At 36.2% G+C, this 25,913-nt stretch overlaps 1 protein-coding gene across 15 annotated transcripts in view; it reads right to left on the bottom strand.

Annotated features, from left to right (window-relative positions):
- The window catches only part of hts (adducin 1-like protein hts), a 124,963-nt gene that overhangs the window by 37,827 nt on the left and 61,223 nt on the right, over positions 1 to 25,913 (bottom strand). For 12 of the 15 annotated variants that reach the window (XM_083142407.1, XM_083142412.1, XM_083142409.1 and 9 more), the window contains exons 2-13: positions 24,769 to 24,815; positions 22,968 to 23,075; positions 21,404 to 21,593; positions 18,744 to 18,895; positions 16,168 to 16,398; positions 14,675 to 14,818; positions 13,029 to 13,127; positions 12,452 to 12,646; positions 10,038 to 10,174; positions 8,779 to 8,905; positions 6,815 to 6,838; positions 4,229 to 4,339 (exon numbers count right to left, since the gene is read on the bottom strand). In XM_083142407.1, the coding sequence (XP_082998533.1) occupies positions 4,229 to 4,339; positions 6,815 to 6,838; positions 8,779 to 8,905; positions 10,038 to 10,174; positions 12,452 to 12,646; positions 13,029 to 13,127; positions 14,675 to 14,818; positions 16,168 to 16,398; positions 18,744 to 18,895; positions 21,404 to 21,593; positions 22,968 to 23,075 (1,518 nt within the window). In that variant the 5' untranslated portion in view covers positions 24,769 to 24,815. Of the gene's footprint in view, positions 1 to 4,228; positions 4,340 to 6,814; positions 6,839 to 8,464; positions 8,906 to 10,037; positions 10,175 to 12,451; positions 12,647 to 13,028; positions 13,128 to 14,674; positions 14,819 to 16,167; positions 16,399 to 18,743; positions 18,896 to 21,403; positions 21,594 to 22,967; positions 23,076 to 24,768; positions 24,816 to 25,913 lie in introns of those variants that run through there. The other 3 variants (XM_083142410.1, XM_083142422.1, XM_083142421.1) reach the window with 2 other exon arrangements.

Raw genomic sequence — 25,913 nt, 5'->3', positions numbered from 1 at the left:
CACAAGAAAAGACCACTCTATGAGCATATGTAATGAACATGCCACAACTTTGAAAAAGAATGGACATTATGGGTTTCGAAAATTTTGAACTTTGCCCCACCCTCCCCCACTTCCCCCTGGGCCCTTTATTGTCAGATGTTACTTACAATGTTGCTTTTTACTCATTCTTACATTTAGAATTTAAATTGTTCAAAAAGATGCAGGGGTTCAGCAGTTATAGCCTTTTATCTTCAATTTACCCCATCATAACAAATGGGAAACAAAGGGCTTTTTCAAACGGCCCTTGTATATTCATGTATATAATACCTTCATATGTATACTAAAGATCAAAAAGGACAGAACCGAAATATAGTGTATAGTTTTCAAGAAATGGCACATTAATTGCTGCTGTGGGTTAATGGTTGAAATATCGACCATCCAGCATTTAGGGGTTCACATGTAGTGGTCGAAATTTTGACCCTCAGGCAGCTAGAGGTTAAAACAGGTTTTCCCATAGCACGGCCCATGCCAGTAAGTAGACCTCTTCCACTTCAATGTGCATTGCACTTTTAAGTTCACTGAGGATTAACTAGACCTGGAACAAAATAGCCATTCAGCAATGCATGGCTACGGGTAGAGGTCACGAAATAATGCGAAATGAACTGCAAAATGCGAAATTGACACTTAAACACGAAATTTACCATTTACATACCGACGCGACACTTTCTGAAGTGTGAAGTATCCTGTGAGTTATGCAATTCACGGAAAATTGATTAATTCTGCTGTAAATATTTCAGAAGCAAAAATGGACCCCTTTACATAGCAATAAACTTAACACTCTGGTAACTACATAAATGTGCTATTAGAAGGGATAAGTTTATTTTGTGTAATAACTGCAGTTTTTAAATCAAATTTAGGATTATATTCACAATTTTAAAACCAAAATGTCATTTTATATAGCACTTTTGATGTGATTATTCACCGCTATAACACCGAAATTTTATTTTATTTACCGCTTTTGAACCCGAAATCGACTCTGTTTTTGTACCGAAATTTTGCTTTTTTATTTACCAAAAATATGTGCCTCTAGCTACGGGTAATTCCTCATATCAACAGCTGCAGGCAGTGTTGCCTACTTATATAGCTCATAAATCACAAAAAGGTTGATGGAGCTAACCATCTCCTTGAAGGAAAATCTATTTGATAATTCCAAGGTACGCAGCTTTATCTTACTGCCAATAAATGCACACGACATTTTCAGCTTCACTAAATGAATTTTATTTAACCCTTTCGAAGCGGAGCCTCCAGATAACAAAAGTAACTGAAGGACGGTTGACGAATATTTCAGCAAACACATATCTTCGTAATAAATGTTCAATCAACAGGAAACCGAATAAAAAAAATAAATAAAAAAAATAAAAAAACTGAATCTTTTTGGCTTTAATCTCCAAGCAACCACCTCACATCTGCAGTCATCGCCAGGTAGACCGACATCATTGTCGTGTCGTCAGGCAGATTGTTAAACGACACAACAAAAGCCCACGTGTTTTTCAAGGCTTTATAAGTTAAAGGGTCTTTCAAGTTCTAAACAAGCGTAATTTCTATGCAGTAAATTTGGCTCTGGAAGGAAGAAAGGGATTAGAGCCGTTTGTCCTGTGTTTTCCACTTAGCAACAGGCAGGGAAGTGGGAGGGGGAGGAAGCCTTTCTGTATAGCGTTATTTGAGTGTGCTTTTCGTGGCATCTGTGGCGCACAGGTGGCTACGGTCTTCGGGCGAGGGGAGAGGCGTGGGTGAAATGTAATACGCACTTGCAGGCAAGGAGTTTGGCTGCACAAATCATTCTTTTGTTATCGGGCTATGAACGTGAGTGGTTTTGAAACCTTGTCGTGGGAAGAAAGTGTATTTTGTGATGGCATCTCTTCCGCCAGGAGAAATTCGTGACTTGTTGGAGGAGGGGTTTGACACGGGGGATGAAACAGAAGTTGAAGATATACAGGGTGGTTCAGAAGATGATCGAGAAGAACCAGAAGAGGAAGGGGGAAGATGAAGAAAGAATTAGAGGAGAATGAAGATAGTGGTGATGCGAGTGCAGTGGGAAGAAGTGAAGAGGGGGGATAGGCATGGGGGGGGGGGCAAATGTTCTTCCTTTATTTGGACAGCCAGTTGTAAGAGTTGCCCTTGCGGACAATCCTACTCCTTTTCAAGCTTTTCAGTTTGGATCGATGGGCAATTTTCTGATGGAGTTTCTGGTCAGTTGTGATAAACATTCTACTTCACCTTGAGTTTTTTTTTTAAAAAAAAAATACTATTTGTATTATCGTTTTGATACTATGTATCAAATTATTATCGCCATTACATAACTTGGGGCGATCAGCGACAAGTGGTGGTTTGCCCAGACAAATATTTCGGTATCCGCCTCGAAAGGGTTAAATGAACATCAGGCATGCAGATAACTCCATATCAGGTGCTTACGTTCTTCCACTGCATGGGTCTTGATCTGTGCTACAGAAGAGCAGTGTGTTAGTATCAAGATCAGAAGTACATTTATTGATGCCTCACTAGCCAAGCATGTTTGACAGGTTAGCTCACGATTTTGCCATCGAGCGTGACATGTTCAAATCCAAAGAGGAATAAATCTCACAAAAGTGAATTCTTCAAGTTTTTTGTAAATACTTCATTGTTTACAACATGTTCTCATGGAAGATGCACCAAAAAAAAAAAAAGTTTCTATTTATGAAAGGAAAAGTAGCTGCTCTTATATCTCTACTCATGGAGCTTGGAAGTACTTTCTGAATGTAGTGGAAAACCACTGCAGTTTTCAACACTACAGAAAGAACCACCAAGGCAAGCTCCTGTATTTAAGGGTTCGTGTCATCTGAATGTTCCAGAACATTTTAATATATGCAATTTATATGGTCGTTAACTACATAAATGTATGATATATGCTGTACAGTGGGATCCATGAGCATTACCATGCAAATTGTCTATCATCATGTTCGAGCACTTCATTTGACCCAATAAGAGCTTCAAGAATTAAAAGAAAACTCAAAACAAGCTGTTGACAACTTCTGCACCAGCATACATAAAAATCCATAACTTAAAAACACAGGATGAAAGAGAAAATTTAATTTAAAATTTAGAGAAATGGATAAGCTAACATTTCCATGTGAACAATTGTCTAATGAATGCCATCTAGGAGACAGCAATTTCAATAGACACAATAGAAAGAGTCGAATTAATGAAAATAGTAATGGACAATTTAAACGCTCATGGATCCCACTGTACAACTAATAGTTCTAGTACACACAAATTTCAGTATGCTCAGTCCAGGACTGCAGTTGAATAATTAAACCCCATAACTGATTTTGCAGTGCACTTGCAATGGAAAAGTGTGCCTCAGCAAATTTTCATTTTGGTAGTACCTGAACAATAATATTTTTATCGTGGTAAGATGGCACTTTGTAGTCTTTCAGACTCAAAACTTTATCTTCATATCTAGTAATTTCCAAGTAATTGACAGGTTTTGATAGTTGATCCCCCCTCCACCCAACTAGACCACCGCGGCTCTTAATTATGTACTATGCCCTATTTTTATGTTTTCGTATGCACCTTAATGTCATTATGATTCACTCTTGCTTACACAAAGAATATATTCTGGATATACAATGTTTCACCACTAATAGTCGCACCCTGTTATTTCAGTTCAGAAATTGGTTTATAGCTTTTCAATGCACAATCGTAATGTCAGGTAACGAATCTAATGATAGTGGCACAGAATCGTCAGACACAGAAGATTCAATTCTGTAAGTCCATATTTTGCAACACTGCAGAGTAGCAAAAGTTAAAAAGGTCCAGATTTTGCATGTACTAACATATTTTACTCAAGTTTTCACCACATCATGTGATTTTTTCAGAAGTTAAGACAAGAATCAATGTGGCTTTATCTATGTCAATAACAATGTTAACTTTTTTTTCTCACTGGAAAAATGTTTGATAAACTGTCGTGAAGAAATGATGTGTGGCAATTTGGATTATATATATTTAAGAGTTTCTATGCATCCTAATCTTCCACCAAGGACAGTTTAGTAACAAATGATTTTCGAGTGCTAGTAATACGGCACTTTCTTTTTTTTTTTTTTTGGAAGAAAACAAAAGCTTCTCAAAATTTTTTCACCCCAATTTTTGCCAAAAAAAGTGATGATTAAGCAGTGGAACACAAAAATACGACAATTATGAAAAAGACACCTACCTGTTGCTGTAACTTCTTGAACTCCTTCGGATTGGTGCCCTTGGGTACAAACTGCAAGGCATTTTCTATCTTAACAGGAGTACCGTGTGTAGGTGATCCTTCTGCAACCCACTGCGAACAACAAAACCAGAGAGTTAGGGGTGGGAACTCACCAATAAATCTTATGTTTAAAAAGAGTGCAAGCCAATCTGTGTGTGCGCCTGTTTTCACCTGGAAGCATATTAATTTCCTGTTTAGCAAGTCTATTAGTCAACTAAGTGCGAAAGCCCCATTAACTGTCTGGTTTTGTTGTCCACAATGCTGTTAGAGCTATAAGTAGGATATTTATTCTGATTTAAGAAGTACACGAGGTATCCTTGCAGGAGAAAACAGGCACAAATTACTTTCTTGTAAAAAATATAGCTTCGAGGAGGAATTGAGAATTCCATGCATTAGAATATTTTATAGAAAAAAAAACTTTTTTTAGAGAAAAAAAAAAGAGCATCAGCTATGAATAAAAAAAGCTGGCTGAGTTTCTAATGCATAGATGAAGTCAAAGGTTGCTTCTTCACCAATTCATGCATATTAGTAATTTTTGCATGCTTGACATAAAATTTTTAAAAAAATAAAAAGAGGGGAATCCATTCAGGTGCACCAAATTTGAGATATCGCAACTCTTGAGAAACTATCTTTCGGACATAAGTATGAAGATTTTTCTTTCAAAATCAAAATTTTTGTGAATGATGGTATGAGGAACAGAGTTGTAATCCTTCTATACAAAGAAATTCTATGAAATTTTACATAATTGTGTTGGGATTTATGTACAAAAGGTTATACAGGACGAAACTTGCACAGGACTGGCTTAAGCACAACTTACAGATACACTAACCAGATGAAAAAAGGACATTAAACTTTCAATTCTTAATTTCCATGGGGAAACCCAATTTCTGCAATATGTTTTTTTTTAAAATTTGCACATAATTTTCAAGAAAAAATTGTAATGCTTACAGAAATTGTCACAATATAAACCAATCAATTAGAATAAAGACATCTTTTCAGAAGCATCCTTTTCAATTCAATTTAACATTGATTTGTGCGATATTGCAGGTTGAAAATTTCAAGAAAAACCTTACAAACTAGAAGAGAAAAGCAGAGGCACCCTGTATAGTAACAATTATAAACTGTTTTGACACACTGGCAACACTATTCCCATGGAATTGTAACTCATGGCAAATAATATTCAAAATATTTCACCACATCGATCTTAATACTGAACTCTCAATACCACTGTATTGAAATTAAGATATTGTACATTCTTAAAATGGTGTCTCCTAATAATAAATACAAGGTTGGAAGGGCATTTGTCTATGTACTAATAAGTGGATAAATATTTTTTTTCCCCGACTAGCTTATATCACTGAATATACAGCATCGTGATGTATAAAGAAACACGACACTTCTTTTAATAGTGAACCAACCGAAACAAACATTTGCATTTGTTCAAATTGTACCAGCCTAATATGGCTGAAGTGATAATTGTCTTCCACTTGCCTCTTCAAGAAATATGCAACAGCACAATACTAGAACACCAGTGACCTTTTTCTAGGTTCCCTGCTGGGTGTTGCTTTGGAGGTGCTACAAAAAAGCTACAGAAGGAATTGGTAACTACCATAATAGAGGGTAAAGCTGGCCGCAGGAAGAGAAGTTGATGGTATATATGGTTCCTACCATTACTAATATCTGTAGATAAATCTGTATCTACAAGTTGTTTCCCAAAAGTGCTCAGGATACTGGTCAAACAAAAAAAATAAAGTCCCAACTAGGAGTTGAACCCAGAGTTCCCACAAGTGAGGGTCTTGACTACGTGATTGCCACAATGCTTGTTATAAGAAGAACCTGGGACATCTTTATTAAAGACACCATTGGGGAGGGACAGTGATTGCCTTGAAAAACAATCTATTTTGTAGACAGAGTACAGCAATCTGTACGCCTCTAGTCTTTCCTCTTAGTGTTTTTAAGTGCACTTTACGCTCAAATAGGCTAATTGGAGCAAGACCTAGTTTAAAGTGCAACCTGAATCACTGTATAATATGCCTTTGCTAGGAATCAAATCTAGCACTCCTTTCTTAAAAGAGTGACGGCACTCGTGTGCTCATTACGGGAAAATAATAAATCAAGATACCGTATGTCTCTACATCAATTAAAAGTAGCCCGTAAGAACCAATCTGTGCACTTAATAGAGAAGGTCAAGTAATGTGTCTTCCTCTCAGAGGACAATTGAAGAGCTTGGTAAGTTAGGAGCATTTTCACCCCATACACTTACATACTGTTGCAAGTGCAAAACAAAGTGGAAGGAAGTTCAAGGTTTGTGTGTGCCAGTATGTACACTTGCTTACCGGATGGAAACAAAAAGAAAATTGTTTACTATACTGCTTTCTTTCTCCCAGAGCATGCAATCCCTTCACCGATGACCCACATCATGCATTTAAGGTAAACAGCTACCATGCAAAAGTTCCCGCCACAAAATAAACATGAAATAAAATAATCATACAGACAGGAAACTGAAAAACGTGGTGAAAGAAGCGGCTTCAGATGAAATCCAATTACCTCCTCAGCGTTTGCATCCACCCACTAAAAATCAAACAAGAAAAACTCCTTACAACAAAGTCAGTTTGCAAGTAATGCTTAATTCTATCAAACACTTCAATGGCAAGAAACTTGTTAATAGCCATCGTTATACATTTTAAAAAAAATCACACAAACTAACGTGTTAAAAACAATTTAGTACTGTATGAACAGGAATTACTGCTACCAAATAGCCTGTATAGGACCATTATTTCAATTTTTTTAAAAAATAAAAGACTTTTTGGCAACACACCTAGTATATTACACACATTCACAAACAAATTGTTTACAAAAGCTTTATTCAGAAACACCAAACTACATATGAACCAGCACAAATGTTACAATGTTAATACAGTCATATTTAAAAAGCAATGTTTCAATGCTGCCAGATTTTGAGCTCTGTTTATAACGGTATGTCTAAAATTATTAAAGTTAGGAAACTGTTTTGTTATTAAAAAAGATAAATGCATATTTCTGATTCTTTACAACACTTAAAACTGAATAAGTTGTACGTTAAAAGCTGCACGCGGCGAACCATGCTACAATCTACATGAAACGATGTAAAAGCTGCCTCTGTTTCAAGGAATGGCATGTCTCACTAACACTATTTCCAGTCTTATATAACAAACACACTGGGATCAACAACATAATGCTAAAAAAAAAAACACTACATGCAACAGCATGACCAGAATGTATATCTTTGTGAGGTATAAAGAAATGCACAAAGTGACAAATTCAAACCTATATCTACATCCTAGTCACACATCCAAGTAATATCCAAATGGAAATGAACTAAATCGGATCTAGGAATAAGACTTTAAACTACCTGGCAAGCATGTATAAATACGAGTAAAATTCAGTTTTTTGTGCTTATCATATGTTATACTTAATTTAAATTTTTCTTCTGCAACGTAATACAGCTTCACCTGTAAATATTTGCTACTAATGGTCCTATTTAACTATACAAAATGTTGTTATATTTTATAATGCAGACGAAAATATTGCCACCATCAATATGATTCAGTTTTCAAAACCTATACAAAAACTAACCAAACTTTGTATACTCAATTGCTTATTGCAAACACTAACAAACTTACAGTGTAATCTCTATTGTACAAGTTACAGATCTATCTGGCTGATAAAGATTCAACACTACTATTCCATATTTTTTCAACTATTTTATTACCTAAATACTAATGAACTTTAAATTTCCCATCATTTAAAACACTGTATATACACACCGAGCAAATATACCACCATTACAAAGTTGCAAGAACAAAACTAGGATTTTTAAGAAACTATTTAAATGTCGTCTAAAGTTCTAATCACTTACTAATAATGCAGAAAGTGGAATGTATCATCTACAATTTAGAAATGCATAAATGTGTTAACTACAATGAACTTATGTGTTCTGAACTTCATTCCACAATCACGAAAAGGTACAAAAATCCTACTTTTCACTTGACAACATTTACTACATATACACTGCATATTTATTTCCTAGATACTGCAGAAATGCTTTAACTTCAGAATTATCTACTTTCTTTAACGATTTCGTTTATATATTTATTATGGGAAACCACATTTTCCTTCACATTTTGACTAGCATAAGCATTTTTTTTTTACTATCCATATTTAATCCTCTACAGTTGGACTTTATTGCGAATACACCATGGCGTACAAATAAAAATTGAAAACTGCAGTAGTTTTACCATTTTTCCTATACATTCCCTTCCCCATAATATAAAAAAGCTAATTTACCTGGCAAGATATAACATATACAGTATTGCACACTTGAAGCTATATCACTTGTCAACACTTTGCGCAATCTACACCACTGAATACATGTGCAAGTATGCATCCAAGAAAGTGTGCTTCTTATGCTTAAAACTATGTATATAATTTTTCTAGTTTGATTCCTTATTTTCAAACTTGATCAGCTCTACCTTTGTGATCTTCTTGGGATCAGGTGTACCAGTCTCCAGTATCTCCACCTTCTGGTACACATTTGGAGAGTTCAGCCACCGAGTTCTGTCATGCGCTTTCCTTCCATCCGCAAATTTCTTCCACTGCCTGTAAAAGCATTACATAAATATTCATAAATAATGAATAGAGCCACATATTTATGGTGATCAATATTTTGGTTCAAAAATTTGGCACATTTTGGTATCAAAAGCAGTATATAAAATGGCATTTTCATGTTAAACAACCCTAAATTTGATTTAAAAACTATACTTATTACACAAAATAAACATTTCCTTTCCAATAGCATTTATGTAATTATTAAAGTATTAAGTAACATGTAATTTGTATTTAAGTCCAAATATTATTAGAATAATTATATCAAGAAGACATATAAGACGTAAGTGAGTTACTAAAGATATATCCGTGAAACTTACTTGTAAATGTTCTATTAATTTCGGTAATCAACCACGTTGTTTATTCCCCTCAACATGAAAGAAGACTTAGATGGGCAGGCTATGTGGCACGAATTGGAGGAAAGGAGAGTTTACACGATTCTTGTTGGGAAACCCGATGGTAAGAGACCTGAAGGAAGGTCAAGATGAAGATCGAGGGATAATGTTGATTGAGATGGGCCTAAAGGAAATTGGTAAGGAAGAAAAAGATTGGATTGATCTTGCTCAGGATAGGGACAGATGGAAAGCGTGTGTTGCTGCAGCCATAAACCTTCAGGTTTAAGAATGCTAGAGAGCGAGTTAGTTGTAAGAGTATTACATTTATCCCTGTATAAAGTAGTTCACTTTTATTTACCACATAACTAATCCATTTTCAGTGATTTGTATAACTCTCATGATAATTCAGACTTTAGAAAGTGTTGCACCAGTAAATAAAACAATTTTGCACCATTTCATGACAAAACATGATAGGAAGATGTATCTCGCACCTTCCAAAAACATGGAAAATTAAAATTACGGTGGGTTATTTCACATTTTCTCTCTCCATCAAAAATGAAATATGCATGTCTCACAGAACATGTGTGAAAATGTCTGGAGGTCATACACCACAAAAATGAAGATCTTTATAGTGATTACTGCTTCCGGGTATAGCTTTAGCTACGTTAATCCAGACTACATTCTGTGGTATCAATCCCAAAGACTAGCCTTTTTTCTGCACTAATTTTGAAATTTCATGTCTTGAGTGATGTAAGCAGCAAAGACACCTATATTCTATCAGATTTTCTTACCCTTGTTTATACAGGTCCTCTTCTTCCAGCAAATAGCCTAGCGATGAGACAGCTGGTGGTACTTCTACGTCATTTCTTGGTCGTGGTGGGTCACTCTTCACCAAAGGATGCCTGTAGATGTATCCTGTTCTGAAGCCCTTCATAAGAAAAAATTAAAAAGGTCATTTCAAAATATCAAAGGGAAAGAGCAGTGAGCATACAAGGAAACAAGAATATTCTCAAAATCCACTAATTTTTCATGCTTTTTTCTACATCTTTAAGTAAAAGTTCTCAGACTCTACTGAACAACTATAAACAAGTCCATAAAAAGAACTGATTACTGAACAGTATTTTTCAGTTATACCACATGCAAATTGGAGATATTCTCATGTAGTTATTAAAAAATATCATCTTCATGCACATCGGATCCAACATTAAAACATTTTTTTTGTAGATTAAAACTGAGCAGAGCTCAACATTATTAGTGTGCTGTCTCCAATATTTCGCAACACAGCATCAGTTGCTGTATATCACTTCCACTTAAGATTAATTTCAGTTTTTATCTTCGAACTGCTCTTCAGTTTAATATCAGCACATACATATTTAATGAGGGATGTTAATTAATCAAGATTTCGGTTCAAAATCTGGGCACATTTTGAGATCAAAAATTGTATATGAATTGGCATTTTGGTGTTAAAAATGGCGAATAAAACCATAAATTTAATTATTACACAAAATAAACATTTCCCTTCTAATGGTACATTTATGTTGTTATCAGGGTATTAAGTTTATTCCTACCAGGTGTGCGGGTTAATAATTCTTAATTGATCCAAAAGAAAACAAGTGTATCTGGGGAGAAAGATAACAAATGCTTTATTCAAAGTATGTGCCGTCGCTAACTATACATTGTGCCCATCTGTCCATCAAATTGTGGATGCCCTTCCAGAAAAATCGTTCCCATTTTGAGGTGATCCAGTCAGCAAGCCATTGTTCTACATCTTTGTAATTGTTGAAGTGTTGCTGGGAAAGTGAGCGAGACATCTATGAAAACAAGTGGTAGTCCGAAGGGGTTAAGTCTGGCAAGTATGGTGGGTGGGGCAAGAATTCCCAGTCAAGTGCAGAAATGGTGTCTCTGATGCCTTTCACTGTGTGTGATGAGGCATTGTGTTGCAAAATCAAGTTTCCGTGTCTTGTCGCCCAATCTGGGTGCTTTTCGATCAATGCATGATTCAAATTGATGAGTTGTTGATGGTAGCGAATGGCATTCACTGTTTCACCTGGTTTCAGAAGCTCATGGTACACCACACCCTTCTGATCCCCCCAAATGCACAGCATTGTCTTCTTTCCAAAGCGATTCGGTTTTGCGGTCGATGTTGAAGGTTGTCCTGGGTCAACCAATGACTGAGTTCTCGAAGTAGATCCATTTTTCGTCCCCAGTCACTATCCTATGCAAGAAAGACTCTTTCATGTCGAGAAAGCAACACTTCACACACCGTTTTTCGCTTTTCTGTTTGTCTGTCGTTCAGATGATGTGGGACCCATTTTCCTGCCTTCTGGATCTTTCCCATGGCATGAAGACGATCAGATATGGTTTGGCAACCAACATTTAACTTCTCTGCCAGTTGTTGTTGCGTTTGCTTATAGTCTTCGTCCAACAGTGCTTGCAATTCAGCAATCTTGGAATTTTTTCGGCTAGCCCGGGCAATCTCTGTCTTTCACATCTAAATCACCACTTCTGAATCATCGAAACCAACGCACACACGTGTCTTGCATTAGGACATTGTCACCGTAAGTTTCCACAAGGATACGATGGCTTTCACTCGCGTTTTTCTTTTGATTGAACAAGAAAAGCAGGACGTGCCATACATGCTCCTTATTTGGTTTGAAGGTCAACATGTTTCCCACACAAACCCAATATCACGATCACTCGCACTCGGTTGCACATCCACGGCGTTTTGACAGGTACTGTCCTGGCAACACACTGACGTACCAGTTGAGATTGTGCACCAACCCTTGCTTCCAGCGCTATCCAGCGACGAAATTAAGAATTATTAACCGGCACACCTGGTATGTAAAGGAGTCCATTTTCGCTTACCTAATTGTTACAGCAGAATTAATGAATTTTCTGTAATTTTGCATAACACACAGGATAATTATGATTTCAGAAAGTGTTCTGTCAGTAAATAAACTAAATTTAGTGTTTTTATGGGTTTATTTAACATTTTGCATGTCATTTTGGGACATAACATGTTAGGAAAATGTACTACACTGCCTTCGAAACCATGAAAAATTAACATTGCTGCATGATATTTGATATCTGCATGTCTATAGTTATCACTAGATTTTACGTCAGTACCTTATCAGAATTTCCTCAAATTTCATACTGCTACATGGATTTCTATGCTTATTCAATTGACTATTAAGATTTTACTTACAGCGTTATCCAACATCCTCATTAAAGCTTCGAACTCCAGTTCACCAACTCTGTATCTCTTTTCTTTCTTCTCGGAGACTTCCCCTTCCTGCTTGCTCTCGCCAATGCCTCCACGCCTTGCAGTTTCATATGCATACTTGCGAGCTTCATCCGAAGCAATGATGAAATTGTCCACTCCCATTGGCATTAGTTTGATCTGAAGATACAAAAATTGTATTAAAAATCAAATAATTCTGGAAATGCAATGTGAAATTAGATTGTTAAAAAAAAAAAAATCTTAGAACTCAACACATTCTGCTGCCTAGATGACAAACACGAGTAATGAATACAAAGTGCAAGGAAGAAACTAGTTCTTCATGCCACTATTTGATATCATGAAGTAGGGATGGAACAGACTTTTTTGTACCTTTCGGACACAGCCAAAGACTCTTGAAATACATCAACCAGTATCGGCGATTCAATCTGAAATGATACTTTCTGATACTGATACCACTGTTATTGCCTGATACGATACATGAGCATCAGTATCGACTCAGCCCTACTTTTGACTGTCAAGAAGATAATAAAAAGTATCATACCTGAGTTTCACATGCTAACACAGTATTATACACATGGAAAAAGGCCTCTTCTACTGTTTCACCGCAACACACTGCACCGTGGTTATTCAGGAACATTATCTGTAAGAGAAATTAACATTTTGGTAACCTGTTATCTTAATGAAACAAATGATTTCATAACCTGTTACCACAAAGAAATCAGCAATTTAACCACATTCCTCCAAAACTTTTTTCGAAACTCCCATGAAATTTTAGCACACAACTTAGATTGTAGCAAATTTACATAAAAACTACTAAATTTAACTTTGCTAAAACTACCTAGCACCCCCACTCCCCACCGTACCGATTAAAATTCTGGATAAACTCATAATTAAAGGGAATGTCATAAATTAGTACAGTAAGTGTTCTAAAATTGAACTTTATTTATTTCGATTTTGTTATTGTATATCTTTTCTATCGCTTGGGTTATTTGTGACAATAAGGATAAACAATATTGGCGATGGGACGCACAACGATACATCCATGCCTGACCAGCATTTGAAATTGAGAACTCTGGCTTTGCATGATGCACATGTTACGCCGAATGCTGACCAAACTTTCATTTCTTTTTAAATGCACTGAACATACTACATATGTAACATTTTTATATTTTAAATAAATTTTCTACTTATCTACAAAGGGCACATGACAAAGAGGATGAATTGATAATAAGATAGAAGAAAACTAATGAAAGACCTATGCCTTACCCAGGATTAGAAAGCAGGACTTCTGGCTTCATAGTGTTCTATGTTAACCACTCAGTCACAGGTATGCCAGATTTCATAACTAGACCTCGGATTTTAGGTTTTTAACCTATTTTTTCCTTTGCAGGTAAATCAGAAATAACAAGTTACGTCTGAGTTTCATTAAAAAACGCAACTGGTGAAGCTTTATAGTGGCTAAAATAACGTATTTTGCTTGTTAGAACCTATTTTAGGTTTATGCACCTAAATAAAGCCTTTTTTTAGATCTTTAGGTTTTGAACAATTTTTATATCACACAGAGGCATTTGCTCGGTTTAGTGATGAAAAAATTTAATGACTAACGTGTTTGACACATACTCTGTCGAATTCCCTCCCTCCAATCCCAAAAGTCAAGGAATTTCCCTTGAGTAGCCATCCTGGTATTGTGCAGCAAATTATACATACCTAATTCATTCTTCATATTAACAAGTAATTTTTGCTAACAGCACAAGTATAGTATTACCATAATTTATGGATAGTTTTGAAAATGATGTATACAAATGAAAATTTGGCTAGAAAATTAATATTTTTTTGCTACATGTACCTAATAAAATTTGTTATTTTGAAATGTTGCTTTTAACGATTGTACTTAATCAGTATTTTCAGGAATTTTAAGTTTTTTGGAACCTACTTCAGCTTTTTCGAGCCTAATTTAAGATTTTTGGAACCTATTTTAGTATTTTTAGAATCATTTTAGGATTTTTAGAACCCAATTTAAGATTTTTGGAACCTATTTTAGTATTTTTAGAATCAATTTTAGGATTTTTAGCCTATTATAGGAACCTAAAAGCACACTTTTTAGAACCTAAAAATCCAAACTATATTCATAACTATCAATGTGAACATTGTTTAAATGAAATACAAAATACTACAAGCCTCACTTACTTTGTTAACAGGTCCCAAATTTCTGGCAATTTTCTCCCTCTCTTCTGGCTCCAGCACTACTCCCATATATGAATGATAACTCACGTCACCAATCACTAATGCCTCATGGCCTAATGGTAACAGTCCACACTTTAAAGATGACACCTGAAAAACAAAAGAATTGTAGAAGCTATATTAACAGTAAAAAGTAACAGACCAAAACTATCACTTCTTTGAACAATATAGTCATGCGTAACGTTTCGTAGCGCAGTCACTGGCACGTCGCTTTCGAAGTTCATGGGATTGTTAGAACCCAGAAGTGTCTGCGACTATACAAGGAAGAGGTTAAGAACAGTCAAGGGTGTTTTATTTGTATTAAAGATTATAAACAATGATTGATTTGGTTTAATTTACTTCGCTGTTCTGCCACTGTTGGCTAATTGCAAAGACTATGAGGATGAGTGATGATATGATGAAGGGACATTCAGAAAGAGCACTCATGCCCATGCTGGGATTTGAACCCGGGTCTCCTGGAGTTGTAGCATGCTGTGCTAACCACTCTGCCAGCGAGGTCAGCAATTTGATTTGACGTTTTAAGTCCACTTTATGCACAGTAAGGCTAATTGGGACTGGACCTACAGTTTAAAGTGGAATTCAAACCACTTGTGACTCCACCGGGTTTTGAACAGGGAAGTCGGTAACAATGACATTGTAAACCAGATGCTTATGCTCAACTTACAAACAGCCTTCTTCCAATTTCTTATCTACAATATTTGACACTTTTGTACGATAAAGTTTTACTATGAAATTAAGTCTTAGTTCAAAGATACATTTAGTCTTAGATATGGAGTATATTACCAAAAATTAGGGATGGGCTGATATGAAATTTTGGCCGATACCGATAAAGTACAGATATAAAATTTACCGATAACTGGTATTCTACCGATCCGATATAAAATTAGAAATGGTCCTTGAAGAACCTGAAAGGTTAATTGACCTCCTTAATATATGTGTGCTTCAAAGTGACTGCAGTGCAAAAGGAGTTGCATATTTAGACATTTACTTTTTTAGAAAGTAGGGCATGGAGATTATCCATAAAAATTACAACAAAATGGCAGAATTTTGCACTAAATTATCATATATTTATCGATATATCGGATCGGTAAAATAATCGGTAATTTTACCGATAAACCGATATGCCTATATCGGCTGATACCTATAGAGTACCGATTAATCGGTCCCATCCCTACTAAAAATTAACCAAATTCTGAGGCACAACAGCCCTGTGATAGCTAGGGTCTGCCAACAGATTTTCATCAGGTGATGCATGGTCAGCACATTGAGACCAATCACCACTGCTCTCTAGCTTTCGAGACTCGAGTCACTGCTTTCCAGCAGCTCCTCAATTGTTCAGGCAATGCTTGGCCAAGGATTAAACTACCATGGGACAGAGTATATTCCTGTTATAAACAAAAAAAGTAAAATGCAAATCAGTATACAGATATTTCACTTACCGCTAAAACAGATGGTGTACTAATATGAACAATACACTTGGCATCAGGACGTGCTGAATGTATCGCTGAATGCAGCATGAAGCCTGCCACATTGACCGCAAAATTCGATGTTCCTTGCTCTACAACGTTCCCCTGCATGTCTATCTTCATAAGACTTGATGCTGTGATTTCATGGTATAGCATGCCGTATGGGTTGACGAGAAAGTGCTCCTGGTCTTGGTTTAACCTTGCCTGGAAGAGAATAATTGCATTTCAATGTAGCTAATTTCAAGTTCACATACCTTATCTCTATAAAAAAGGATAAGAAATGGATGGGTTACAGGACCATGCAAGGTTGAATCAAAAAGTAAAGGCAATTTTTAAATTAAATAAATCATATGATGCATGTGAAGGTTGCCACCCAGTTCAAGATTTTACATGGCTAAGTCAGTACGTAGGTCACAAACGTTTATCAAAAAAATACTAAGCGAGATACTGACTTGAAAACCATTTTTAATTTTCAACATAATCTCCATGAACATTGACACAATTATCCCATTGCTTTATCAGTCTCCTAAAACCTGCTGCATAAAAGTATTTGGGCTGCTGTCCCAGACACAGTTGCAGCTTACGTTCAACATCAACATTTGCTGCCACCGTGTGCACTAGAGTACTGTATTGGACCACTTTCGCTCGAATCTCCCAGGCTAGAGCATAATTCGCTCGAATATAGTATAGAATATCATAATATCATTTCAGTGGCACAATAATCGTACAAATATATGTGTCAAAATGCATCCTGGTAGTTTCAGCCCATAATCATTATTCATTTTCATATATTTCTATGTATTGGTAAGATAGACAATCAAATTTTAACATGGAGATGATGACTATGTTCACTTAAGTTTCAATTTCACTGCGTCTTTCACTTCACAATACATATTTGGGGTCCCACTACTACAGACAAACTGTGGTTAAACGTGAACTACTGGGCTTCGAGCGTTATTCACTCGAGCGAAGAAACTGTTCTTTCCGTAAGCCATCTAGTGTCATCCGCATGGCCGTATTTAGAGGGGGGGTTTCTAGGGTTCAACCCCCCCCGCCCCGAAACTTCTGACATGTTGGATTAATGGAAGTTCAGAAACCAAAATATGTAACAAATTTTCAATTTTTTTTCTCGAAGCATCACAAAAATACATGGAGACAATGTTGAAACGATCAAGCTAGAATTTTCATACATTTGGAATTCTGAAACTTGAGTGAAACAGGATTTATTCTCAGAATCGTAACCCACCCACGACCCCTCCATTATCACTTCTGCTGTCATCTTTCCAGTCACAAGGAATATAGACTGAAGATTCCCTTATGATTGTCCCAAAATTCCCTTTCCAGCTTTTAAATTTCCTGTCCGATAAAGTCGAAAATCCCCCTTGATAGGAGTTCAAACCTAGGATCTCCAGTTTCGTAGCGCATTACGTTCGTGATTGAGGTTACAATCCATGCACCAGGCTAAGTTTTTAAAAATAACAACTGCTTCCACACTTTTCAAAATTCAAAAAATGTAATTTTAAAGTCAAACAACAAAAATTTTATGACTAAAATTTCCATCTAACTTTTAAAGCTTTTCTCTTGAAGGTATCTAAAGTTTAATGACGAAGTATAATAATTGTGCATTTCAGTACACACTGTATGAAACGTAAAAAAAAAAAAAAAAAAACCTTGTGCTGGATATTCACTCATCTGCTGGATTGAGTAAGCCCCCTCAAGGATATAACAATAATATAATAATAATTATTATTAGTATTATGGAATAAAATTGTTTTATTATGAAATTTTAATTATTATTGTACAATTATTGTTATTATTTCTATTATTCAAATTTCTGGCGACGCCCATGGCAACAATTATGAATGCTCACAGATATGTGTATTAAAGAAGTTAAATGTATCTTGTCTTTACTTTGACTCACCCACTTTTAGTGATTACTTTAAAATATGGTTAAGTCTGCAGCAATGAAAATGCTACTCTAGGGGGAAGGGGGAAACATTTTTACAATATAGCAGGTTTTACAGCACAAATATTTTAAAATTTAAAGAAAAAATGTGATGGGTGATTCACAATTATTCCCTTAAAATTACTAAAATTTAATAATTTCACTCTCAGTTTACAGTAGTTTCAAGCATACAAATACTAATTTTTAATGTAACTTTTCTGGAAAACGCACGTTCCCTTCATTATACATGTCTGATCTCATGTATTTTCCCAAAATATTACATCAAAAATTGTGTTTATCTACACAACTGTGGACTACAAGAGAAATTCTACAATGCAAGCAAGATGTACATACAAGAAAGAATAAAATCTACTTTTGTGAAATGGGAAACAGATGCAAATCAACAAAGAAACAAAATTTCTTTGCATGGGTTTTAAACCAATATTCAAATTCTAACTTTTATGTTAGCCTGCTCTTCTTGTTCCTGCAGTCACTTCTGCATTGTAAGGACAATCTTGAAAATCAATAGGATGATTACAACACAGAAGTGCATGCGAAAACACATAAGCAGATAAAACAAAGACAAAACTGCTTCAGTACTTACTGTGATATGATTGTTGATGCCTTGAGTCCATCCATAGAGATCCATTAACCTATACACTGCTGCAAGTTTACACCTTAACAACTTTTCTCCTTTTGCATATGCCATACTTTCAACCCCTCTAATATCATTGATTGGAACTACACAGTTTGGACCTGCAAACAGAAACACACTTCCTTACAAATGGTCAAGAGAATTGTGCACATAAAGTGTGTCATTAAACAAGTAACAGTCTTATTAAACTTAAAAAATAGCTGTTTATTGCGTGGTGATATAAGATTTGAAAAAATTAAGTGAAAAGTGAATTTGAGATACGTCTGTCACTCATGTTATGATATTAGTAGAGGCACGCATATTTTTGGTCCACACCGCACCCACTTCAGCACCCCGAACGTTCAACCGAAAACACTAACCCTTAGTGTGTCATATTATGTCATGTCATATTGAGCGCCAAATGTTAGGCACTGAAGTAAGACAGTTATTATTGTATGCAACAGGCAAGCACTGAAAGAGATGTTGATCTTGAACATACTTTCCTGTACTGGCGGCAGCCTCTATAAATATCAGTGGCTGTTTCTTTTTTCTTTCGTCAGAGTTGTTATGAATTTTTCTATTGTTATTCAAGTGGTCTGTTTGTGGTTTTTGATAATTGATTACAGCTTAATGTTAGTTTTTTTTTTTTTTTTTTTTATATATATAAACAGTTTATTTTCCACCTACTTGTTCTTTCTCACACTAGAGCAAAAATTTCAGCTGCTTTCAAGGTAACACCCAGTCCTGCTCCGGAAATTATTTATTGCGAGTTGTAACTTGAAGAGTAGTTTTCTTGTTAATACATTCTATATATTTGTTCCAAGTAACATGTGTAGTAAACGTACCATTTCAGGCTTTTTCAAAAACTGTTAGGAAGAGGCCCAGTGTTCACAAAGAAATTGTACAGTCAGTCGTCGGGGATAATGAGGCAGAAGGTAAATTAATGAAGACTAAGTTACTGTGCACTTTGAGTTTTGTCCTGAAGTGACAGACGGAAGGTACAATGTGCTATATGTTTTGTACCTCGTGGGTTACATTGAAAAGGTTCAAAAATTGTGATTTTAAAGACTAGGACAATTTAATTTTGTATTTGACTACATTGTTCAATAAGACTGCAACGTGTATCTGAATGTTTACACTGTACGACCACTTTCTTGGTGTATGAGACTTAATACATATCATCATGGACGTCCAGGGGGGAGGGCAAGGGGGCACAGCCTTCCTGGATAACTGCAATTAGGGTACACTTGATCCCCGCTTTTTGCTCTTTTTGCCCCCGCACTATGCTAAACCTTATCTACCAAGGAAAAGTAAACTGTCCTTGCCCCCCCCCCCCCCCCTGAATGCTATCTCGTCCCTCAGGTGGTCTTCTCTGGAACAGTAGGGGAAGGCTCTTCGGTCGAATTTTAGCCACACATTTGCCTTTTGCTTGGGTAGTTAGTTTGATAGTGCATGGATATATTGGTTACCTGCATTCAGTTTTCTGAAAACTGATTATGAATTTGTTGATCCCGCGGCTGATGGTGAGGTCCAAGAAATTGATCTTGCCTTGCTTTTCATGTTCTATAGTGAAGCTTAGTCTGGGGTGGATGCTATCTAGTTTTTCCAACAAAAGGTTGATCTCTTCAGTTTTTTTTTTTTTTTTTTTTTTTTTTTTTATGTGAGTTTTTATGGAGTTTGTAGTATGCTTTTTTAAACCAAATGCATAACTATGTTTGCTATGGGAGCTGATAGTGAGTTTCCCATCGCAAGGCCTTGACATTGTTCATAGAAATTATTTTCAATTTGAAAATAATTTCATCTTAAGCACAGTTCTAGTAAATTGGTAGTTTCGCTACTTCTAGTGTGGGGACTTTGTTTATGGTCAGCCACCTTTCAACTGATGTTAGAAAAAAAAATCCTTAACACAGCTTCGCGGAAAACGTGAGTAACTGAATTATCTACTACCGTGTCTCTCATTCCCATAGTATGAATAATCTGTACTTGATGAAGAGATAACATCATCAGTCAACTGCGGTTCAGAGTCCTCCACCTACGGAGGATTTTCTTTGTAATTTGTAGCTATATATCTATTAGTCATTTACATCATGGTTTTCATAGCTTCTTTACAATTGATGCCAGGGCCCGGTTCTGGGCTGTGGCCCAAGAATTGAGAAACACTGTTCTATAGCTTGTTCCAGGTGATGGGAGAAATGTTACCTTCAATGCATATATCTATCAAAGCAGAACAATCTCATTCGTCAATGAAATTTACTGTACCTGCCACACATCTATTGCTGACATCAGGGAAATTCAAAGTTATTTCGGAGACCAATTAATTTTGAAAAATCTTTGACCTTCAAGGCCACCAGACCTAACACCATTAGACTTCGTGAAGGGGCATGTACACAGAAATATGCCACGATCAACCAACACCCTTAGAGATGCGATTCGGCGGTAGATTGCTGATATTACCAATGGCTTGGCCAATTCACAGACTTGTGCAAAAATTCTGCGAGGATGCTGGAGGGGATCGGTCTATTTCCGTAACATACTAGGTAAGTATACCAATTTTTGGTTTCCTGGTGAGCAAATTACCTTGTACAAAACTGAATTAGCAAGAAAAATTAACACTAGCTACAAAGACTTACTTCTAAACATATTGGTTGTGTTGAACTTTGACCCCGATACACCCATCATATCAGAGATTTGTTGGATTAAACCAGCTGGTCCATTGCCATCCCTCAACTGTGTTTCAATTATTCGCTCCAGTTCTTCTCGGAAAAGCCTGCTGTTCATGATCATCTCCACTCTTTTTCTTCGTTCCATCTCCCTCATGTCCTGTAAGGAAATAGCAATATTGTAGTTATGGCAATAGGAGAAATTCTACTTCATCACTGACCATACAACAGAAGTCTTTAACATTACTAGAATCCCAATTAGTATTTGAGGTGCATGCAGACATTTCAAAAAGCCTTTTTCAATACTTCTTGCCTCTGTTAATTCCACCAACCTCCTTTGTTCCAGACCTGTCATACTTATTAGAGCAATTTGGAAGAAATTGCAAATGTTATACATTTTGGGTATCACAAAACATCTTTCAATGGAGAAACAGAAGTGTGCGCAGTCATTACTGAGATCTTGAAAACAAATTTTTCTTCACAATCCTGACACTGGGAAATTAATTTTTGTATTTTTTGGGATCCCGAACTGCCTGGAAATATCAAATGGTCCTGTATTAAAGGGCTAAAATTGCAACACTGGAAGTGTCAAAACTGTGTTTGAAATAACAAATCATTCCAGAATTAAAAAATTCTGAATTAAAATCACTTCAGGGACAAATTGTGTAGAATTTAAGTTTTGTCTCCATGTCTTTGCATGCAAATGGTGGACATTTCCTCTTGAGAACTCCTGTTTTTGTTTTTCCTTATGCCTGTACTGATCTTGTCCAGACCAAAAACACTGCCTTGTGTACTCCTACTTAAAACACATACCATATTAGTGCTATTGATTAGAACTTTGGGATTTTTTCCCTTAAGTATTCATTTAAAAATTAACTTTTGAACTGAAGTAGTGTCATTTTCACATTCTTTACTAACATTTCATAGTATTATTTAATGTGAATGTGTGTGTCCTACATTTTGAGATACTTTTTGCTTATAGTGATGTGTAACTAGTAATGAACGCACAGAGGGTGGGGGGTAGGCCCTCCTCATTAGATAGTGACCATGTTGAAGGTGACATGATCAGCTTTGGCTATACAGCTGCCCCCCCCCCCCTCATCCCCCTAATCACTGCCACTGTACACCACCATAGGTAATTCTTGTAACTGTCAAAAAAAAGTAGTACTACCTTGGAGGAAATGGAACAATAAGAGATTTTGTTACCAAATCTACCTTGAATTAATAGTCAACAAACTTCATTGCCAAAATTGTAGCAAGTTCATTATGAACACTAAATTGAGATGGTTTATCAACATCTTAAAATTTAAAGGAAATTAAAACACAGCGAGACATTAATATACCATAAACAAGTACTTACTTTACCAACAAATCTGATTAGAATTAGTATTGTAGTGGTCACTACCAACATTTTAAAATAAATTATATATGTGTTGCATAAGCTATTTCGAATAGCTAGCTCAGCTTAGCAACTATTAAGTTGTTTTGTAAATTCCTACCTAACCTCTCTAGTAAAATCACATGGTTAACTTACTGCATCAATATCTGCAGGTCGTAATTTCCCTCTGTCATCCTCAAGACCATCCACAGGACCATTTGACTGAGGGTCTTCCTGCTGCTCCACTTCACTTGTATCCGCCATCTGGAGAAAAAAAGAAAAGCAAAAAATGGAGACTGTTCAAAACAACTGAATATTTAGTGAACATGCTACTGAAGTGTTTGAATAAAACAAATCTCTTTCCGTTGCTGATCCAATCACTCAGGTCATATTGTGTGAAGTTTATTGTGCAATGCAGCTAATGTCTTGATAATACAAGATGTTCCATATAATACAAGAAACTGTTAGGTGCTCAGAAAAGTTGGTTTGTGAACCAAAACAATGCAACGTCGAAACGCAGAACACATTGGATCATTTCTTTAGTGCAAGTCTAATATTGTTTAACTATTTTTTCCCTAATATCATTGTTACTACTGTACTGAGAAATGTAAGTACAGTATTCATAAAAAAAAGGTAAAGTGTTCCCCTGTGCATAGCACCACACCATGAAGGTCATAAGTATTCATAATAATACCATATATCCTATTTTCCACATTCTGCAGTTCCTCGATATATTATTTTTTTCTTTTGCTTCTTCAGATTTTCTCTAGGTTATTCGACCTTTAAATATTGAGACACTACTGTATTCAAACCATATTAGAAATATGAAGACATTCACTCATATCAGCCAGATCAGTTAAAATATGCTTGAGCTTTCAAGAGCTAATGCCTTCAGGGATGTTTGACAGCTACCACCACTCACTTCAAGGGTAGCAGTGAGAATGACAATGATGAATATGAGAGTGGCGTTAACCCTCCAAACATCCCTGAAGATGAGTGACGTTAGCTCTCAAAATAATATCTATAAACGACCTGGCCAATATCACAAGGGAATCTCTTTGTTTGCCACCAGGATAGTAGCTTCAAGAATTGTTTCACATTTAGAAAACTCCATTTACACTGGCTGCCTTTTGAACTGGAGGCTAGAAAACAACTCATCTGTGATTGGTTTACTTGTGCTGGCTGACAGTTCACTTTCGTGTTCCAAGATATCTAATGCTTCTTGCAAATAAGAACCTGAGACACCAAGTGATGCCAAACCTATTGTAAGCACATAATTGCTTCCCTCACACAGTTTTAAATGCGAGGTTTGCCCAAGTGTTATAAGAGACCTCACCTCACATTTAGGGTGTGAGTAGTAGATTGTACTACCTTTTACCACGCAAGTGGAGCAACACGCAGACTTGTACACTTAGATTGTACAACATCCACATCTTAAGGTTCGATTGGACCTTTGGCAGTTGCCAGGGCCATTTTTTCCAAATTTTCTTCTCCATTTAAAAAAAAAAACAAAAAAAAACGCTCTGGCAGCTGCCAAAGATCTGTCTGGAGAACACTGATATCAGTGTATCTCATGGCCATCTTTAAGTATGATGTGATGAATAAACTAACAGTAGCTGCTCTAAATCAAATTGACATTGTCAGTTTTTTGTGCTGAAATGATTTGACAATCACTCAGATTTTGTTAATACATTTTATTGTGGTTGATATTTTAGTGTGGAGCTGTCCAAGTACAGCATGCAGACCATAGTCTTACGAGGTACTTATTAAAAAGTTCCAACTTTATTTTGAGGTATTTTCTTTAGTGTAAATATCATTTAACATGAACAACAAACAAGTAGCTACTAGTGTAGAAAAGTTTGGGCACACTGTTTTAATGTAATTTGGCATTTCTGACAGTCAGATTTTTTCTTAAAAAGTATGACCATAGAAATTTACAAAGTACACAGCATCTTACCTTTCGTCAGTCTGCACCCCCTAAATGGGAGAACAAATAGTGGTGACCTACAAAGACAAAACATTACAATTAGTTGCTTTCTTTTTAACACACATGCTGACTACTTAACACATTGAATCCCAGGCATTTTATGTGATTTTCAACAATTTGAAAATTTATTTTTTGGTCTTACTATACATGTGTTATACATGAAAATAAAGGCAATTTATGTGCCTACACGATATAAAAACAATTAGAATCTGTGTATTCTTGCATGTGCTAGAGATGTTCAACATAAGTCCTTGTTTTTCATATAATGAAAAATTCTGTACTTCTAATACGGTTGTGTTCCAAAACTAGGGGGCATGGTGCAAAAACTAGGGGGAGCAAGAGCCATTTACTTTTCTTTGGTACATAAGGTATAGCATAGAATGGGGACAAAGTGGCAAAAAGTGGGGGGCAACTGCCCCCTCGCCCCCCTATTCACTGCCACTAACCCTTAGTATGAAACACAGGCGGTGTGCAAGTAAATAACTCTTTACAAGTAAATAAATAAGTGTTCCATTTCTTTCGATATTTCAAGTAAACACATTGGGCAAGTGCATGGGCAGGCGGCCATAGGAGTTTTCTCAGGGGATGGGGGGTTCAAGATTCTCAAGGGGGGCTCTTCGTAACTCCAAACATTCAAGTGATATTGCCCGTACTATGCACATGCATGGGACACTCGTCATATTCAGGATGCTCGTGCATAGCACGAGCATGGGGGATTCAACGTGTTAAGTTAATGAATTTTTAAACAATGTACAGTGGTGGGAGAAAAAAAGGCTACTCATATTAAAGCTCTATAGGGGGATCCCCCCCCCCCCACAACTGTACAGCAAAATAAGAATATAACAAGTTTGAAAATTAATATAGCATTAGTGGTTTAGGATAATTTTTGTTTGTAAGCTACAGAGGGTTCTCTAGTTTCTTTAGATACAAACAATTTGCTTTCAGTTTCCAAATGAATGTAGGTGTGTTTCACCTACATAACAAGTTGTTGAATTGTGGCTTCGTGCACCCATGATTGAGGCCAGTTCTTGTAATCATACAGAATTTAAGTGGGTGCGCGGGAGATACTAAAGCAGACATTCGTGATTTTTAAAACAACCCTGCAATTCATGCGG

The sequence above is a fragment of the Lepisma saccharinum genome, chromosome 21, assembly GCF_977018435.1.
Source record: "Lepisma saccharinum chromosome 21, izLepSacc3.1, whole genome shotgun sequence".
Taxonomy (NCBI): Eukaryota; Metazoa; Arthropoda; class Insecta; order Zygentoma; family Lepismatidae; genus Lepisma; species Lepisma saccharinum.
The sequence above is the reverse complement of the archived record's forward strand: the minus strand, read 5'-3'. Positions and strand labels throughout refer to the sequence as shown.